Source organism: Tachyglossus aculeatus, chromosome 12 (assembly GCF_015852505.1).
Source record: "Tachyglossus aculeatus isolate mTacAcu1 chromosome 12, mTacAcu1.pri, whole genome shotgun sequence".
Classification (NCBI taxonomy): domain Eukaryota; kingdom Metazoa; phylum Chordata; class Mammalia; order Monotremata; family Tachyglossidae; genus Tachyglossus; species Tachyglossus aculeatus.
Window position 1 is genome coordinate 16,378,413 of NC_052077.1, and position 20,232 is coordinate 16,398,644.

Below are 20,232 nucleotides of genomic sequence, written 5' to 3' on the forward strand. Positions count from 1 at the left end.
GACAACAAGAAGTCTTTGCTTGAGCAGCCACACAAACCTAAGGCAAGTGTGTAGAAAGAATATATAAAACAGATATCAGCAGGTTCTGTTCAGAAGCTGAAATCTGCACATTGTTTCTTTTTTCACCCCCCTCGTGGCTGGCATTTATGGTATTGTAATTCACAATTCCAAACTGTCCTAGAGAGGTTAGAATGTCACTTGCTAAGAAGGGCTGGGTGTGAAATCCAAATAATAGGAATTTTTTTTAAAGGTTATTATAACAATTATCTTGGCTCAGTGCTCTGACAACTACATTTTTCAACACTAACTCTAACCACTCCACTTTAAAAAGATTATTTTATAATGTAAATTGAATGGAAGGTCGGGCATGTATTTGCCAGTGCTAAATAAGTGGGCAATAGAAATTTTCTGAAAAGAAAAAGGAATGACAGAATTCATAGCAAATAGCATAACCCCACACCCTAGTGTTTTAAACATAAGAACCACCCTACTGTTCGTCCTTCCATTGACTCTAATTACTCACATAATAATACAAAGATCAATTCTGCTGTTTAAATTCTGAATGTAGCTCAACCTCTAAGCTTTATACATTTATGACTGAGGCCTTTTATGCTGTGCATGTTGTGTACAGTCTAAAGCTTCTAACAAGCTTTTTGATGCTCTTTAACACCTTTAGCTCACAAAAAGACGATCAAATAAATCTTTAAGGAAACTGTCTAAATGCAAACTAGAAATACTGATAATAAGAAAACATCTACCAGCTCGTACCACACACTATTGCAAGCAGGCTGTCAATCAGGAACAATGTGAGCTGTGCTGCTTGTTTTTTTTAACTGACTTGTGTGCGTGGCTAGAATGTTCACTTCTGTTCATTTAAAAGGTGGTAAGATAAAATCCAGTGAGAAGGATGCAGCACATACTTACTTGTGCACCGGAGCTCCCCTAGATCCTCACCCTGGGCCGGGGGGAGAAAGTGATGTCCTTCCTCAGATGCTCTTTCCTCTTTGATTTCCATGATTGGGCTTGACAGTTGTTGAATTCTAATGCGCCGAGCCTTCTGCGCGTGCCTGTCCGCTCTCCTCGGCCCAAGACTGGGAGACTAGTACTGTTGCAGCTCTGAGGTGAAAAGCAGGCTTTCCACTCCTAAACTCTGCATTTGAAAAACATTAAGAATGGTAAAGCCCTGGTTACTTAGGGGTGCACTATGAATCATGGGTGAGGATTGATGTTAAGCATGAAACCTATCCCTCCCCATTCATCCTCATGCCAACAAAAGCCCACCCACCCAACACATCTCTAGCATCTAATTGCTTTTGCTTCATATTCGGTGTGCCAGCAAACCCAGGCTGCAGAGTCATTCCCAAAGCAATTAACGTGTGGAAAAACTAGGTGGCAGGATTATCAAAACTGAAATGAGAAATCCTTTCTGAGTTGAGATTCAGCAGCTCAGCTGGTAGCTCTCAGGGCTGCTAACTTAAACAGGAATTCCATTTAGCAGTAACAGAAGGCAGCATCCTGACAAACGGGCCAATGGGATTCACTAAGGTGAGTATGTCCATCATTTCTTCTATTAGAACTGTCCTTTATGCTCAGCTTCTCATTCACCCTTGCCAGGACTCTGCTCATCAGGCTGGGGAGATAATTTAGCCTGACACATCTCCTCCGTGAGGAGCCAACAGGTTGAACGTGGGAGTTTCCGATCTCATTATTATCCATGGATAATAAGGCTGCTCTATCTGATAAAGTGTAATTGCTTAATGATCAGATGCTTAGGAGAATTAATAATAATTTTTAAGAGCTTCAGCTCATATGGAAATGTAGGTAACAGCAAAGGCTAACAAATTTGATGGCAATTAGCATAGAAAACATCTCTCTACACATTTAGCATCCTGTGCTATAGACAGACTCACATAGTACAGATTGGTTTTGACATTTGACTTGATTTATATGATCAAGAATGAACTAGGAAAAAAAAAACATGTGGTTTAAAGGAAGTTACCAGCTGAATTGAAATACCCCAAAATCTTTAAATGATCACTAAATTGATGCTGTTGGCATTGATTTGACTTGCTTCTGAATACTAATATGATTTCAATCGTAACAAATCATTGACATCAATCTTGATTGTCCCTAAACAAGAGATTTCAAGTTGAATTTCAATTTCTAAAAGTTCACTAGGGAAACATTAAACCCAGAAAACATCTAAAACGTCAACCAACATGACAATTAAGCTGCAGATCAATGCACACTGGCTTAGAGCACAACTAGGAAGAGTACCTCAGGCCCAGTGCTGCTTCAACATCAAACAGAAATCATCAACTCTGGGAGAAAATTAATCTTGCATTAATTCCTTGGCCCTTGTGGATGGGATTCTCTTCTGCGAATTAAATCAATGGCTAATTCTTCCCAGGACAAGCAGAAGATAATCGGAATTCTGGTTACCTCAGGTGGGATGATTGCAGGCCTTAGAGGGAGGTGGGAGCAAAGAGGAACAAAGAGAGATGAAAGGGAAAAGGAAGAGAAGGAAAGAGGCAAGGGAAAGAGGAGGAATGGGCTAGATGAAAGGGAAAGGGGGTTGAGGGAGAGCAAGGGGAGAAGAAAATGGAGGAAAAAGAAAGGGGAAAGGAAGAGAAAAGGGAGAGGGATCGCACTTTCCACCATCACCTTCTGCAGCCATGACAAATGTCCAAACAGCATTTAGGATGCTGTTTACCAGTTCATCTAGGGAGGCAAATAGGACAACCACTGCTGTCACCAACTGGGTGATGGAAGCAGTGAGAAGAGGCAGAGAATGACAGCCCCAGCTCAGCTGTGAGCTAGACACACAAGGATAGCCCCCCCCGTCCCCCAGCCACCCCCATTGAGGCCTGGACTGTGTGAGCCAGCCCACAGGGCACCAAGAGCAGCCCAGGCCGCAGACCTGCAGGCTCAGTAACAGGACAATCACTGTTCCCTTCAACAATCTTTCCCTCCCTGGGTCAACTTTCCAATGGTGTGTGTACACACACACACACACACACACAGAGCAAATTTTTTTATTGGGTGTGACAAGGACCCTAATAATTTTAAGTCTGGGGGGCATAAACATGTCCCAAAGAAACAGGACTGGTCTTGAAATTTCAGGACTCTCTTGTAAAATTGGGATGCCTGTTTGCCTTAGGCAAAAGAAAACCCGGGGAAAGTCGACAAGACGGCTCCTGCAGCGAAAGCATAGTAGACAGGAAGAAGTGATAGAGGAGGAAGAAGGAGGAACATGAAGAGACAGATGAAAAAATGGAGGAAGAGAAAGAAGAAAGAACAAGAAGAAATACAAAGGTAGAAGAGAAAAATAGGGAGGAAGGGACCAGAAAGGACAAATAGGTAAAAGTAGGAAAGGGGAAGGGAAAGATAGGACGGAAGAGTCAGGCAGGACCACTGACAATCCAAACTCTTCTCAGGAATGGCTGTACGAGTGATCCTGATTATTGCTACTGTAGCAGGGAGTTTTTGATATCAGATTTAAATTGTTAGGAAGGGACTAAAGTTCAGGTCTTCCATGACAGCATTCTCTAAACTGTCAATGCCATGGACAGGTCCCGAGAGTCATGAGAAAATCCAGAGCCTCAATGAATGGGTGAAGCCATGGTGTGGAGTTGAGGAAGAGTCATGTTCAGGATTGGGAGGAGCTTATACAACAGGGATGGGCTCCACCAGAACCAAAACGAAGCAAACTAAAACGCATGGTAGGGCACCTTTGCACTTAATCAAGGAAAAACCAGTGAGTGCTACTAGGACAATCTTGGGGAGGAGATGGCTCACAGTCAGGATAGTGTTGGGGGTGCCGAGAGGGTGTCAAATATGGCTTTCAGGGAGACAAAGAAATAAATTTCACTGCCAATCAAATGGAGATGATGGCAGATGTGAACGTTAGCACAGAAGAAAACCAAATATACAGATGCTTTTGCATTACTACTAGAAATATGAACAATGAAATAGTTAAAATCTTGATGGGTAGTAAAAGTTTCTAAAACCTACTGAGGAAAATAAAACAAATGACAAAGCCTTGTCAGGCCCTAAACACTGCTAACACTGTGAACGTTAGCCCAGAAGAAAACCCAAATATACAAACACGTTTTCATTACTACTAGCAATCTGAACAATGAAATGGTTAAAATCTTGATGGGTAGTACAAGTTTCTAAAACATACTGAGGAAAATAAAACAAATGAAAAAGTGTTGTCGGGCCCTAAACACTGCAGAAAGACAGATTTGGGTCTGTATGTGAACAGACACAGGAACAGGGGTATCAGTTCCAAGAGTGCAAAGGACAGAAAGGGCAGTAAAAGCTAGCCTACCCTGCCCTACCTTGCTTTTAGTAGCCAGAAAGGGACCAGAAGTGAATCAAGAAGTCATCTCCATTTATTTTCTCCTGCCACCAAAATGTGGACCCCAACCTGCCTGTAGAGCCTGTGGGTTCCTCTGCCCTCAAGATCAAGGCAGGGGGCTTTTCCTGTCCTCATCTCTGGAGTCCAGTGAGAACCAGCTGTATGTCCATTTTAATTTGGGCTCCCAGACAGACTGTGGGATGCCTCTGGGTCAAGGCAGGTGTCAGGGCTCTAGAGCCACTGCAGTTGCTGCAGAAACCCTCGACAACCAGTCTGTAAAACCACCACCACACTTCCCAGGCCAGGGCCCATGTCCAGCATGGCTCGGCTGGCCTATCCTATTCAGAGCTTCTGCTACTTGGCTGGCAATGGCAACTCAGATGAATGCAGCAGTGAAGAAGGAAAAGGAGATTGCACAGAAACGGAGGAAGGAGGAGATGACAGAGAGTGGGAGGATAAATCTCTTTCCCTCTTCTTCCCACCTGCCCCTTGCTGTTCTCTTCTTTTCCTGCAACCCCACAAAACCTCACCCCACCAATGCTCTGCTCCCAATATAATATAAAATGCTCATGCTCAAAATAAAAATTGGCACCCCCTGCTCAGAAATTATATCAAAATCTTAGTAGATAAGACAAATATCTTGGAAATCTCTGGGTAGAAATTCCAAACTTGAACAACAAAAATAACGAGGCAAGACTATTCTATAGCCCACTAGAGCATGATGAAGAAAGTGATAAAGAAATAGGGGAAGCTGTAAAACTGAAGCAGAAAGTCAGAAACTTCAACTATCCTCGCATAAATTGGGTGAATCTCTCAAAATGAGAAATGGAGGTTATGTTTTTAGTTACGATGGAAGGCTTTTCTAGAACAATTCAATAGACTGTATTTATTGAGCACTTACTGTTTATAGAGCAATGCACTAAGTGCTTGGAAGGGTACAACAGAGTTGGTAGATATGCTCCCTGCCCACAATGAGCTTACATCCTAGAGGACTATTATGCTCATAATAGTATTTCTGGATAAAAATAGTTGTTTCATTTTTTCTAGTATCCTAAAATATGCCAATAAATATGCCAAGAGCCCCCCCACCTTTGAAGATCAGTAAGAGTTAAATATATCTGTCCTGGGTGATTTAATCATTCATCTGCCAGAAGGAAGAAGGGAGGCTTAACCAGATTTTCCAGAGTTCTTTCCAGTTTTTAAAACTTAGAACTTCATGATTCTAAGAAAAGAAAAAAAAAGAATAAGAAAAAACCTCGATATATTGGGCCATATAAAATGTTCCTTCTACAGGGCAAATATTTTTCCAGCATTCAATCTTTTCTTATACAGGCTGAACTGTTTTAAAATAGGAACGGTTGCAGTTTCCAAAATAAGTAAAAGGTAAATTAACTTTCTAAATAGACCAATGCTAAATTAGCATAACAGCAAAAGAAAATGCCCTAAAGTAGGTCTTGTCATTTGAGCTGGCCCAGCAGCTACCTCTAGCACTTCCATACTTATTTATAAACACCTTCAGCCATTACACATTTGTGTTTATTCTGCTGCAAGCATGATTGCTTAGTTTGATTACTCTATAAATAATGTGTCTGTCTCTTCCATCAGTGTGTGAGCACCTTGTGGGCAAAGAATGTGTCACTTCCTTTAGTACATCCCAGGCACTTAGTAGGGTGCATTGCAAGCAGTATGTACAAGAAATTGTTGAGAAGCAACATGGCTCAGTGGTAAGAGCATGGGCTTGGGAGCCAGAGGTCATGGGTTCTAATCCCGACTCTGCCACTGGTCAGCTGTGTGACTTCGGGCAAGTCAACTTCTCTGTGCCTCAGTTACCTCATCTGTACAATGGGAATTAAGACTGTGAGCCCCATGTGGGACAACCTGATCACCTTGTATCCCCACCCGGCACTTAGAACAGTGCTTTGCACGTAGTAAGCACTTAACAAGTGCCATCATCATTTTATTATTAAGAAATACTATCACTACTACTACTCGTCAGGAGGCAGATTTTATAAAACCAAAGTGCATTAGACCAGAATATCTCTGAGATACCCCTTCTCCCACCCTTCCCTTAAAACATATTTGTTATTTCAAAAGGAACACAACATTAAGGTTGGCACTCTAATGCCAAACTGCAATTTAGGGAATACTTCTAAACACTTGAACCATGAGCATTCAAAAATACACCTAAATTCTAGGTTAATCTTAAATTGGAAAATGCGACAATGTTGTTTTTGAAGTCGACTGCCATCAGAATGTCCTTTGTGCACGAGCAGTGAATGTATATTCAATGCAGGATGTACTGCTCAAATCATTTAAGTTATCAAAACGATGTCTACTTCCAAACATGATAATTATCCATTTCATTTAGTAAAGTGTTTTGCTGGTTTCCTTTTCAGGGCCTAGGCCTATTCTGAGCCAATCATCATCCAAGGCATAGGACCTGTTATCAGCTCCGCATCTATATTTTTATGTCCACATTTGTAAATTTACAAAGTATTGTTTACCACGAAAATAGTGCCTATCTTCTGTGTTCCAGGATGTTCAAGCTATTGCTTGGCATTCTTAAACAGCACTGCTTCCTCGCAGAATCTCATTGTTTTCCTTCAGTGAATCACAGGAAAAGAAAATTCCTTAAAACAAGAAGCACTTGATATATTTACTCCAAGTTGTAAAGAAATATTTCCATCACAGCCCTAGCTTTGCTTTTCTCTGCTTTTCTGCAGATTTCAAGTACTCTTGAAAAAAAAGTACCACATTTTACCAGCCCACAAACATGTTACCAGCTCTCTCACTCTGTAGAATAATGAGATCAACTTACTTTAATGACAGCCTCAACAAAATTATCATCCTTGCAAATGAGCATCTTTATGAATTCATCATGTTCAGACAAATAGAGTCAATGGAAAGGAGTTGGATGAATCAATGAGGACTGAATACAGTGTTTGGTCCTGACGACTGACTACAGTGCTTGGTCCTGACCAATATGAGGGATACTTTCTGATCCTCAGAAAATTTCACAAATTCAGGGTGGTGTGATTACTGCAATTCACTAATTCATCACACTCCAGTGAGGAGGTTCAGGAACATTATATTTCCTAATAGGGGAAATGAAACACAAACTCCTAAATCCCAACAGTGAGAGGGTTGCTATTGCTCAGATTCTATTCAGACTTTGGCGTTGGTGATAGGGGTCTAATTTGGGAACAAGAGAAACAGCTTTTCGTATTTGAGGACAGTTGTCTGTGAAAAGTGTTCTAAAGGCCTTTTGGCAAAACCGCCAAGGCTTCTGTCCACGGCGATCTATGCAGTGTGAGGCAAAAACATCATTCACCAGGGCTGTCAGCCTGGATCTTGCCACAAATGTTAATGTCATTTGCATGCAGTTCTGGCCTTGCCCCAGAATGAGATGGGGAGAGTTTTCTGGGAACCCCTTGGGTAGAGGATTTAGGCCAGAGTTTCCCATTTGGAGCAACCCACAGCAACCCTGGTCCTCTCAGTCTTGGGGCAGTCATGTACACAGAGGAACAAAGGGAAAATAATAGTAATTATGGTACGTGTTAAGCACTTACCATGTGCCAAGCTCTGTCCTAAGCACTGATGCAAGTTAATCAGGTTGGACACAGTCCCTGTCCCATGGGGCTTGCAGGCTAAGCAAGAGGGAAAACAACAGTCCCTTCCAACTGGCAGAAATCTGGGATTCCCAATGACCCAATGACTGTAGACTGTGTGAGTCCACTGTTTGGTAGGGATCGTCTCTATATGTTGCCAACTTGTACTTCCCAAGCGCTTAGTACAGTGCTCTGCACACAGTAAGAGCTCAATAAATATGATTGATTGATTGATTGTAGAGTCCAGACTTCCTGGAGCTATTTTCCTCACTCCAAGAGACTCTGAGTAAGAACTGTCCCGTACCTTGCATCTGCAAGATCCTGCTTCCCTGATTTAACTTACTTGCCCTACCAATGAAAGCACAACTGTGCTTTAAAAGTCAATACAACAGGCTCACCCAATGTCTAGGCCCTTCTCCAAGAAAGGGGAAAATAGGGCAAGGCAGCTATTATTAAAAGCACATATCCACGTAAAATGTCTTGTCAGTTCTGGGTTTTCCTTCCACTGGCTCTGCTGTTGAGACTAGATCAGAGGAGCCTTTCGGCCAAGGAAACTAGCTCTAAATAAAAAAAATTGGAGAACTAAAGTCACAAGGAAAAAATGCATCTATGAAAAAATAAAACAATTTAGTTATACATATACACATATGGGAAGACAAATCATTAAAAAGAAAATAGGGGAATTTTTACTTCCCCTGTTCCTCTGATAAAACAAACACTGATGAAATGATTTACAAGAAGGTGGACACTAGATTTTTCAAACACTAGAAATCTTAAGGAGTTACCAAAGTACAAGAAAATTCTAATGAAGATTGAAAGTAGCATTTTGGTTCAACGTATGAATGTGCTATTACTACATGCATCGAGCTTCATGGCCCTGGAATAAGATGCTTTGTCAGAACAAAAATCAATCTTCAAGATTTGATGTTCTTGAAAAAGTCTAGTCTAATAGTCAAAACATAAAATACATTAAACTTCCCAAAATGGCTCAAATATAGTTTTGTCTCAATTTTTGAAACTGATTTTAATTTTGTATAATCTAAGTTTTCAATCTTAAAATATCCAAATCCGAAAAAAGGCAAAAAAGTACAAGACGGCAGGCTCTTCGCTATCATCCAAGTAGAAATCCTTGAATACTCAGGAATTTTCTCTCTGGGGTAGCTACATAAAGGACTTGCTTTGATGGTACGTATACTTTGGCTGACAGTTATATCTAGTACGTTTACTGAAATAACTGCAAATTCCAACAGCAAAGATTTACAAGTGCCCATCCAAGACCAATTTCGAGTAACAGAGATTTACTGGAAGACTTTCAGAAGGGTTAGAGGTTTGCTCTTTTTTCTCATGCCCTGGCAAAGAGTAGTTCTGAACTGCTTTCTCAGCAGTTTAAAGTGGTTGGAATATCAATGAGCCGCCGTCACTCTAAAATAGGCTATTCTAGTTAAATACCATATGCTGAGGCAAAGGAGAATGGATGCTTTGATTCATAAATTACATCTGCAGGATATTTTAATAGAGACATCAAAAGTTCTTAATTCACAAAGCTGCCCAAATTCTATGAGCTGATATATTTCATGTTTAAATTAGTATTGATGAAATCACTCTATAGTTTCTGATGATGCCTTGTTCATTTTCCTTAGAAAGTTAAATTTTCAAAGATAGAGGATTTAATTAAAATTTTATCTTTGGCTTTTTTATTATGAAATGTTGAGTATAAATTTATGCACGTGACCATTATAATCTCAGTTTAGGCTTCCAAAAATGCCAGAAGATATCTGAAATGAACATTGCATGACAGATTAGTTTTCTCACATTGCTTATTTCTTCCTGATAATTTGTTTCCTGGAGGCTTTTAATCCTAGCAGATTCACTTGCTCTTTTATGCATACAAGGACACATGCCACTTATTTTGTAAGCTTCAGCATATCCGTACTACAATGAGAATAATACCAAGAAATACTATAAAGTCCAACAGCCTATAATTATTCAATGCTGAATATGATTCGAATATAAAAATTGACCAATTAACGGGAGTGCTTACTGTGAGCAGGGTACTTTATTAAACGCTTGGAATAGTTCAACAGAGTTGGAAGACACATTCCCTGCCCACAAGGCATTTTCAGTCCAGAGCGGGAGACAGACTTTAAAATCAATCACAGAAATGAACGAAAGTGCTGGGGTGCTGACGGGGGATTGAATATCAAGTGCAAAAACAAAGACAATGTTGTAACATGATTTACCGTAAAAAGTAATGAGAGCACATAATCCAATAGAAAAAGAACAGATTATATAATCAGGAGGCCTGGGATTTAGTCAGGCTCTGCCTCTGAATGACCTTGAACAAGTCAATTGATCAGCAGCATTTGAGTGCTCACTGTGGGCTGTGAATTGTTCTAATTGTTTGGAAGAATAGAGTTAATAGACACTATCCCTGCCCTCAGGGATCTTATAACCACTCTAGATCAGTAGACAGGAATTAAAATAAATTAGTGGTACAAGGGAGCAGCAGAGTTTAAAGATAGGTCAAAAGGGTGCTCAGTGCCTTGATTCTTGAAGAGAAGCAGCGTGGCCCAGTGGAAAGAACAGGGGCATCGGAGCCAGAGGGCATGGGTTCTAATCCCAGCTCCACCACTTGTCAGATGTGTGACTTTGGGCAGGTCAGCGTGGCTCAGTGGAAAGAGCACAGGCTTTGGAGTCAGAGGTCGAGGGTTCAAATCCCGGCTCCACCACTTGCCAGCTGTGTGACTTTGGGCAAGTCACTTAACTTCTCTTGGCCTCAGTGACCTCATCTGTAAAATGGGGATTAAGACTGTGAGCCTCCCGTGGGACAACCTGATCACCTTGTAACCTCCCTAGCGCTTAGCACATAGTAAGTGCTTAATAAATGCCATCATTATTATTATCACTATTATTGTCACTTCACTTCTCTGTGCCTCAGTTACCTCATCTGTACAATGAGGATTAAGACTGTGAGCCCCACGTGGGACAACCTGATCACTTTGTATCCCCCCCAGCACTTAGAACAGTGCTCTGCACATTCTATACTGTGAGCCCGCTGTTGGGTAGGGACCATCTCTATATGTTGCCAACTTGTACTTCCCAAGCGCTTAGTACAGTGCTCTGCACACAGTAAGAGCTCAATAAATATGATTGAATGAATGAATAGTAAGCGCTTAACAAATGTGAGCCCGCTGTTGGGTAGGGACCGTCTCTATATGTTACCAACTTGTACTTCCCAAGTGCTTAGTACAGTGCTCTGCACACAGTAAGCGCTCAATAAATATGATTGAATGAATGAGTGAACAAATGCCATCATTATTATTATTATTATTATTATTTCTCTCAATTGAAGATTACTTTCCTCAATTAACCCACCTCTCCTACCTTACATTCTATTGAGAGGACAAAATTAAATAATTCTTGTGACTATACCTTGGAAAATAAAAGTGATTTACAAATTCAGGATACTATATTGCTATTATCCAAAATCAATTTGCTTATCTACTTCTAAACTGAAAGTTTTTGTGCACCCTACACCTATACTCCAATTCTACTTTCAAACAAACAGCTGAACCCATAGACCTATTTTGTGATACTCACTGAGTCTCAAGAATGCCTCCCTACTAGATTATTCAGTTCTTCCTATCGATATATCTATTCATATTCTGCTGCCTCCCGTTATGGGGAGGGTGCCTGCCCTCTGCCTCTGATGTCTGCCCAGGGGCACCTGAAGCTACAGTGCCCTGCACACAGTAAACACTCAATAAGTATGATTAAATACGATTGAAAGATCCAGCATAAAGCTAAACATTATACTTTCCTTACTTACTGATAATTAGTGATGCATTTCTTTATTTCTGCTTCTGGCAAACTGACCCTCCTCCACGATTCCTATTTTACCAGCTTCAGAGACCTGTAAAGAACAAAAGGACAAAACATTAGTATTTGAAACTTAAATGGGAAGCCCTTCAGACACAGTTTTCACAACTAATATTCACAATACATTGAAACCACTTATTGTAAGAAAAGTGACAAAACATTACTAGCACAAGACAGATGGGATGCAGCCAGCTTTTAATTACTGTTCCACATCTTTTGGCTTCAGCTTACTGAATGTTACTAGAGAAAATTTACTACACGGGAGGAAAAGCCAACTATGCCACCTGATTTCACTTTCCTATTTCTTTTATAAGTCATGGTAAAACCAAATTACAAGTGAAAAGCTATCTAAAACCAACTCCTTTTGGAGCTTTAGCAAGTAAATGGCTCTTACACATAGAAGTTAAAAGAGGAAGATTTTAAATGCTAAGGGTGAAGTTATCTCATTGAGGGCAGAAGCAATGTTTTGTAATTTGTGCACTCTCAAACACATGGTACAATGCTCTGCCAACAGTAGGTGCTCAATAATAATTCAAACATGATCCACTAGTAATTGTAATGCTTTGAGAAGCAACAATGAAGTGTAATTTCTCAATTAGAGCTATTGTTTAGCCCTAACATAAGCTTATTACTGTGATGCTTTCCTCCCCTTGAAGAACTTATCCTTACTTTTATCCTTAAATGACAATGAAGTTAAGAAAATCATTTTTGTGAAGTCTCCTCCATTTTGACAGGCCAGAGTTCAGTGGGTGTGTATTAGTGTTTCTGTACATGTCTATGGATGCATGAGTACAGATAGCAAGGGAGATCACTGATTAAAAAAAACAAAAACGAATTTAAAAACCAAGAGAAAGGAAGAGATTACATCACCTATTGGTCAAATAAAATAATTTTCCTTGACATCTGAAAACTCTTTTATTCATTTTCTTAGCCTCCTTTATATAATCTCCCTCCTGAGAGAGCGAATCAGAAACAGATGACCACGATACCTTCAACATTTAGCTTTGATCACAATATTTGCAATATTAAATTTACATGTTTCTGGAAAATTGACTCCAAAATCAGAATCTTTCCCATCCTCTCTCAGAACCTCTCAGAATGATTTTATATAAAACTATATAAAAACTTTCATACAAGTCAAAAATATGATGGCTTACTTCTACGTCAGTCAACAGTTTCTTGGGTCAGTTACCTAAGCCTAGGCCCCAACAGGAGATAGGATCCAGTGGTGAGAGAGTTGGGTGAGCTATGTGTGTGAAAACTATGGTGGCGGCAACAACCAGAGTGGGGTGGCAAGAAAAGATGATTAGGGAGATGAGGTTGTGGGAGGTGAAGAAGGAGGAAGAGAACAAAACATTCTACTGTGGAATATTCACTGGCCATAAATTCCTGGAGCAGGCCCTGGAAAATTCAATAAACAAGCATACAGTGTGCATTAGTAGAGTAGCATACAGTGTGCATTAGTAGAGTAGATTTGATCAAAGTGGAAACCGGATAAGTTAGACCAACAATCCACAAAGATCTAAACTGTCTTGTTTATCTACTTACCTTGATCAAACTGACTGAATAATTACCCTAACTTGGCTTTGTCATGGAGATTCCATCGAAATCAAAAATCATTTGTAACCTAAAAAAAAATCTTCTTGCCTCCCACCTCTACGAATTCGCTAAGAATGCTAATCAAATTCACAAACAATAATCATCACTATTCCATTCATCAAGTGCTTACTATTTTCTAAGGGCCGGGTACACTCCCTGGGAATAAAGAAGAAACAAAAAGGAAAAGGATCCAAAAAGATGATGTAGGAAAGAATTAAGAAAGTGAGAAAGAGTTAGGATCAAGAAGAGCTCAACTACTCTCTACAGGATGATCAAAATCAATGCATTTTGGGAAAACAGAGAGCTCAAATAACCATAAAGTGGATACCTTCAGATAGCAGGTATCTGGATGAATCAGTAAGAACATAGCTTCCTAAAAAGGTTGCCAGAAACATGGTGGTTCTTGGAAGAGGAGTCGGTTGAGGGCAAATGGGACCAGTAAAACTACTCCTTCTAGGACAGATTAACCGGATTATGGTTATTTAAGCCTCACCTCTTTTTTCAGTTTCCACTTAGTGTATTTGCAACAATACCTGTCTAGGAATATCTTTAAAATTAACTTAAAACTTTAAAGTATCTGACTATCACAGAGTCATTTGGAAGCTGTTAAGCAAATCTGGGTGAACACTTATCACAGGATGCTTCCTGCACACAAGATTATAGGAGATTGGTCAGTTCCATTCTAAGAATGGATAAAGTCTTCAGAGAAAGCCACACAGAAAAGATTTTGATTTTGACAATATGAAAGGACTTGATGTTGATGAAAGAGGGACTTCTCTCTTGGACCAGAAAGGCTGAAGAGAAGAGAACAAAGCTCCAGAATCAAAGCATAGATCTTCACTCTCATTTAAATTTTCCTCAAGAGACAATGCTGATTATTAGTCGGGTGTCTTTGCCACTGTTACGAAAACCCTAGGGTACTAACTGTGAAACACTGATATTCTAACTGGTATTGGAATATCTAGCCAAGAGACAGAATGAAATGAGAATTTGGACTTCAAAGATAACATTTCTTTGGAATACACTGGCCAAGGGTAACAGAATCTTGATGAATGGTATGGGTTTTTACGTGATTCAAATAGACGGCAAATAGCAAAACTGAAGACTTTCCAAATATTTCAGCTCTTTGATTTCAACTGGAAGAGCCGGGTGAAAATAGGCAAGCTGTGATAGCAAGAGTAAGAGTGAGAGTGAGCTGGTATAGGGGAGTTCAAGGGAGGAGGAGGATTTCTGGGAGATGAAGCAGACTGGCCAGGGACACCAATATCTGACAGCTTTATCCCAGATCCTTTTGGTTTTGTTTACACAGTGGATAATAAGAATAAAAGCTTTTAAATATCATATCAGTAACATAAGACTAGACTGTGAGCCCGTTGTTGGGTAGGGACCATCTCTATATGTTGCCAGCTTGTACTTCCCAAGCCCTTAGTACAGCGCTCTGCATACAATAAGTGCTCAATAAATATGACTGAATGAATGAATTAATAAGAATAAAAATGGAAAACAAAAATTATCTATAGAAGCAATTCCATTGGGACTAACCTGTTATAAAAATGGCAACTGTACAGGGAAATCTAGTACCATTTTGGGACAATATTAAGAATAAAGTGGCTTGCAGATAATTAGCAACATGGGGTGAGGGTGCTGCTGCTACTGCTTGACTACAGCATCAGACTCCTTGCTGACTTCTCTGCCTCCCATCTCTCCCAATTCCAGTCCTTACTTACTCTGCTGCCCGGATCATATTTCTAAAAAAAAAAAAAAGTTCAGTTCACATCTCCCTACTTCTCAAAAACCTCCAATGGATGGCCATCCACCTCCACATCCAACAGAAATGTCTTACCATCAACTTCAAGGCAACCAGCTCAACTGCTCCTACTGTATTTTGCTGATCTACTACAACCCAGCCCGCACACTTCACTCCTCTAACGCCCATGTACTCACTGCATTTTGATTTCATCTACCTCACCACCAAACCCTTGCCCATATTCTCTTTTGGGCTTGGAACCCGGACCTCCCTTCATATCTGACAGATCACCACTCTTCCCAACTTCAAAACACTTGGATCTTTACCCACTGAACACTTGATATTCACCCCACTCCATCCTTTGCCGTTATGTCCAAATTCTTACATTCCACCATTTCCCCTATCTAATTTATTTTAATGTCTGTTTCCTCTTGACTGTAAGCTCCTTGTGGACAGAGAGCATGTCTACCATTCATTCATTCAATTGTATTTACTGAGCACTTACTGTGTGTAGAGCACTGTACTAAGCACTTGGAAAGTACAATTTGGAATAATAATTATGCTATTTGTTGAGCACTTACTATGTGCTAAGCACTGTTCTAAGTGCAGGGATTGATACAGTGTAATCAGGTTGTCCCACGTGGAGCTCACACTTTTAATCCCCATTTTACAGATGAGGCAACTGAGGCACAGAAAAGTTAAGTGACTTGCCCAAGGTCACACAACAGACAAGTGGCGGTGGCGGAATTAGAACCCATGTCCTCTGACTCCCAAGCCAGTGCTCTTTCCACTAAGCCACGCTGTTTCTAACTACTGTATTGTACTCTCCCAAACACTTAGTGCAGTGCTCTCCAAACAATAAGCACTCGATAGATACCACCGATTAATTGTGGCTCTATGCAGCAGCTATCCACCAGTTGACTTCCGGGAGTATTTTTTAGCAAAGGTGTCTTGTCTGCCTGAGCAGAAACTAGAGTATTCAGGTCTCTCTGATGAATTATGACAAAGAGTACTTGTTGCAAACGTTCCCTGCCTCGGAGTCAGACATCATCAGTAAAGATGCACGTGAGATCTGTGAAATTTTTCCAATCTTCCCTCAGGTTTGACCGAGGATGCCCAGACCACTCCAGTGAAAGAAAGGAAGGTGTCAGTAGGTCTTAACCATTAAATCATTTGCAGACAACCGTGTCTAATAGAAGCCACCTTCCATACTGAGTTAAATCTGTGAGTATAAATGTGTCATCATCACTACTCATTACCGAGCAACTCCTGAATACAGAGCGCTGGATTAGGTGCTTGGGAGCACACAACAGAAGAGACAGTGGTCTCTGCCCTCAAAGTCATACAATATAATGGGTGCATATATCTTTATTTATGTGGACATTTGTGTTCATCAAGTCAAAGGCATGTTGATTTACTGAATTGGTAGATTCTTTTAATGGCATTTGTTAAGCGCTTACCATGAACTTGGCACAGTTCATAAACAAAAAAATAACTAGGACATCTTTCCCTGATATTTTCTATAGAGCCAACATGGTACAGAGATTGGGTCTAACCTGATTTATCTTGTATCTACCCCAGCGCTTAGTACAGTGTTTGGCACACGGTAACCACTTAACATATACCAGTTATCCTCATTGTTATGATTGTTTATACCATTTTCAGAAAAGAAGGACTGGGGGAACAGAGTACACAGATCCAGCTGGGATGCCCCCACCAAAAACAATTGCTGTTCGCCAGGAGGCTTTGTTCTCCCAGGTCGCACTTGGGCCTCAACAACACACACAGTCCCAATCTGGGGGCAAGGGCAGCCGGGAGAAGTCTCTGAAGTTTAACAACTCTGTCTTTCCCTGCCTGCAGGTCAGGGCTGCCCACAGCCTCACAAAGGGTGACCTGGAGCCGTAGTGACCAGATTGTGGACTCTGTGGTTTCCCCTGCGCTTCCCCGGGGCCCTGGGCCTGCGGTGGCCCAGGAGGTGCCCCGTGCACTCTGGCAGTTCAGCTTTCAGGGCGGCACTGCTCCAGATTACAGCATTCCCCGGGCTGGTGTTTCAGTACCTGGAGTGAAGGAGCAACTACCTCAGCTGTAGAGACACCAAGGGTGTTGTTGCACTCCTCTCCACCCATAAGGGGATGCCTGTAGCATCATTAAAGCTCAGGGCCTTTAATCTAACAGTCAGGGGTGCCCTGGAAAAATCAGCCAGGCAATTCAGAGGGTCCAAAGAATACACCTCTTTTCCACCTCTTTCAGGTTCAAAATAACTTTGCCATACAACATCCAGAAAACTAAGGCTGGACAGCATTTCTGGAAGCCATCATTATTTACAGTTTTTATTGAGCCCCTAATTTTACCCCTGCTGTTGGCCTACAATCATTTCTATAGAGGCTTTGTGGTGACCACTTTCACTTGGCAATCCAACCCCAAACAGACTTTTAACTACTTCTTTATGGGGCACTGTAATTGTGATAGGGCCATGTGACAGACAATACTCTGCTCTGACTCTCTTAGCTTAATTGTAACTGCTCCAGTCACATAATACCAAATAACCTAGCAATGCAATAAACCTAAATGATATTTATGGCAACATTCAGAATAACCAATTTCCATTCTAATATGCTCCCACAACACCATGTTCCCGAGAAATTACATCAAATGAACAATATAGAATCAAGGCTACATCTGTCACCAAAGAAAATACCAGATTTATGCAGCAGAGATTTATGGGACCCATGACTTCCAGCGAGTTATCATAAATCTCCATCATGCCCCAGAATGCGTAATCTGTGTCTCACCTGAAATATATTTTAGTCCACACTCTGCCGGGCAGCAACTTAATGGACTAAAGATACAAAGACCCAGAGAACGAAAGGAGAAACAATCACTCTTGGTACTTATGTACGCAAAACCCTAAACCAAAATGCTTTGGGCTGCTTTCAGAACATTTCATTATCTGGTCCAGTCTGCTCAGCTCTTAGCCAGGATAGCTAGCAGGATAGCGAGAGAGCTAAAGTTTATCAACAAGATGCCAATTACCTTTCAGTCATGATATTGAACAAAACAGGAAGCAGTATGGTCTTGTGTGGAAACAGCACAAGTCTGGGAGTCAGAAGGACTTGGGTTCTAATTTTGGCTCCACCATTTATCTGCTACGTGACCATGGGCAAGTCACTTATCTTCTCCGTGCCTCAAGTTACCTCATCTGTACAATGGGGATTAAGACTATAAGCCCCATGTGGGACACGGACTATGTCCAACCTGATTAGCTAGTGCCTAGCTCAGGAATCATTACAGTGTGTGGCACATAGTAAGTGCTTAACGAATACCACAATTATTTTTGATTATTATTATCATTGATCTGGTACTAGATTCTGATTTTCTCCACTGGGAAGAAAACTCTTAGTAAAGATCTCTGCACACAGTAAGTGCTCAATAAATATGATTGAATGAATTGCTAGGGCATTGTAGTGCCTGGACTTTCCATTACCATGATGCTTGAGGTGTCTTGGGTATACCCATTTGGGGTTTGGAGAGGCCCTGGAAGGATTCAGGCTGGGATGAGTTCCAGTCTGGGGACCCTAGGGAAGGTGGGGATGATTACTTTAGAACAGTCCCTGTCCTCACATGATTTCCTAAACAGGGGCCCACTTCTGCCTCTAGGCCACGGGGCACAGAGACTCTGACCTGGGGGCACCCTCGCAATGTAGAAAGAAAACAGGCAAACAAGCAGCATGACCTGGTGGATAAAGCACAGGTCTGGGAGCCAGAAGACCCAGATTCTAATCGTGGCCCCACGACTTACTTTCTGGATGACCTCGGGCAAGCCACAGCTTCTCTGTGCCTCTGTTTTCTCAACTGTAAAATGGGGAATCGAGACCTGTTCTCCCTCCTATTTAGATGGTGAGCCACGAGTGGGACAGAGACTATATCCAGCCTGCTTTACTTGTATCTATCCAGTGCTTAGGAGAGGGCTTGGCACAAATTAAGCACTTTAATGCCATATAAAAGACTTAAAATGCAAGGTAGTGTCTTAAATGCACAGTGAATATGAATTTGAGAGAGGAATACCTCTCAGTTGGCATTAGTTCTCTGGGTTTATGAACCCAGGAGAAGTAGGGTTCAAAAAGTCTAAGGCGGGTAGACCCTCTGGGTGCCTATAATTGATGAGTGCCTAAAATGAGTGTCTAGGGTTTTCAAGCTTCTCCATTAAGTGGCTCTTGGTGGAAGCCAGAGCTGTTGCTCACCCATTAACATTCCAGCTACCTCCTGTTGCCTAGGCACCCCTCTCATGATTGCACCAGCAATGCAATCTAGCTATAGGAGCTGCTGGGAGACTAAGAAGGAGACTGGAGAGAAGGAGCTCAGCACTTCTGTTCAAACTGCATCTTAAAATCACCTATGCCCTTCTGGTTTTGGAGGATCGGGATTTTTTGTTTGCGTTTGGAAAGATGATATGACATAAGGAGTCACTCTGAGGCTAACATTTCCTTTGTTCTTAATTTCTGGGATTTTAAAATTTAGGTGAGCCCATTTCTCAAACCTGCAACTCTCTAATGACTCAGACTTTATTCCTAGGTATTCCCTAGAAAGGATCTGATTACCTCTTAATCTACAAGGAGAGGGAACTGCCAATCTGCTATTTTCTCTTTCAGGGCGCCAACTCAGGGAAGAATATTCAGTCAAATTATGCAGTCATCACTAACTCATGGGATCAATCAAACAGGCTGCTGGCAGTATAATGGTAATCTTTACAGGTGACTTCAATGGAACTTTCTTACAGAAACAGGCAAGTGCTTCCCATAGACTTGTGACTTGGAGCTAATATGCTTGCTAGCTTATGTTATGTACGTGTGTTTTTAAATTTGGTTGAAAGCTAGAAATAGTGCAAAATACAAATCGCCTTCTCTGTGGCCTATAGATCTTACTTTATGAGGAAAACTGTAATAAAAAGAAAAACTTGAGCTCTTTTCTCATTTTACACTCATCTTGACAACCCATCTCGTGAAAACTAGTTAATGATAATTTTATGTAGTTCAGAT

The 20,232-nt window shown here is 41.1% G+C and overlaps 1 protein-coding gene across 1 annotated transcript in view; it reads right to left on the minus strand.

The window, feature by feature from the left end:
• INPP4B (inositol polyphosphate-4-phosphatase type II B) overlaps positions 1–20,232 on the minus strand; it is a 514,133-nt gene that overhangs the window by 300,287 nt on the left and 193,614 nt on the right. The window contains exons 4-5 of the mRNA XM_038755090.1: positions 11,801–11,884; positions 925–1,150 (exon numbers count right to left, since the gene is read on the minus strand). Coding sequence (XP_038611018.1) covers positions 925–1,015 — 91 coding nt within the window. The 5' untranslated portion in view covers positions 1,016–1,150; positions 11,801–11,884. The remainder of the gene's footprint in view (positions 1–924; positions 1,151–11,800; positions 11,885–20,232) is intronic.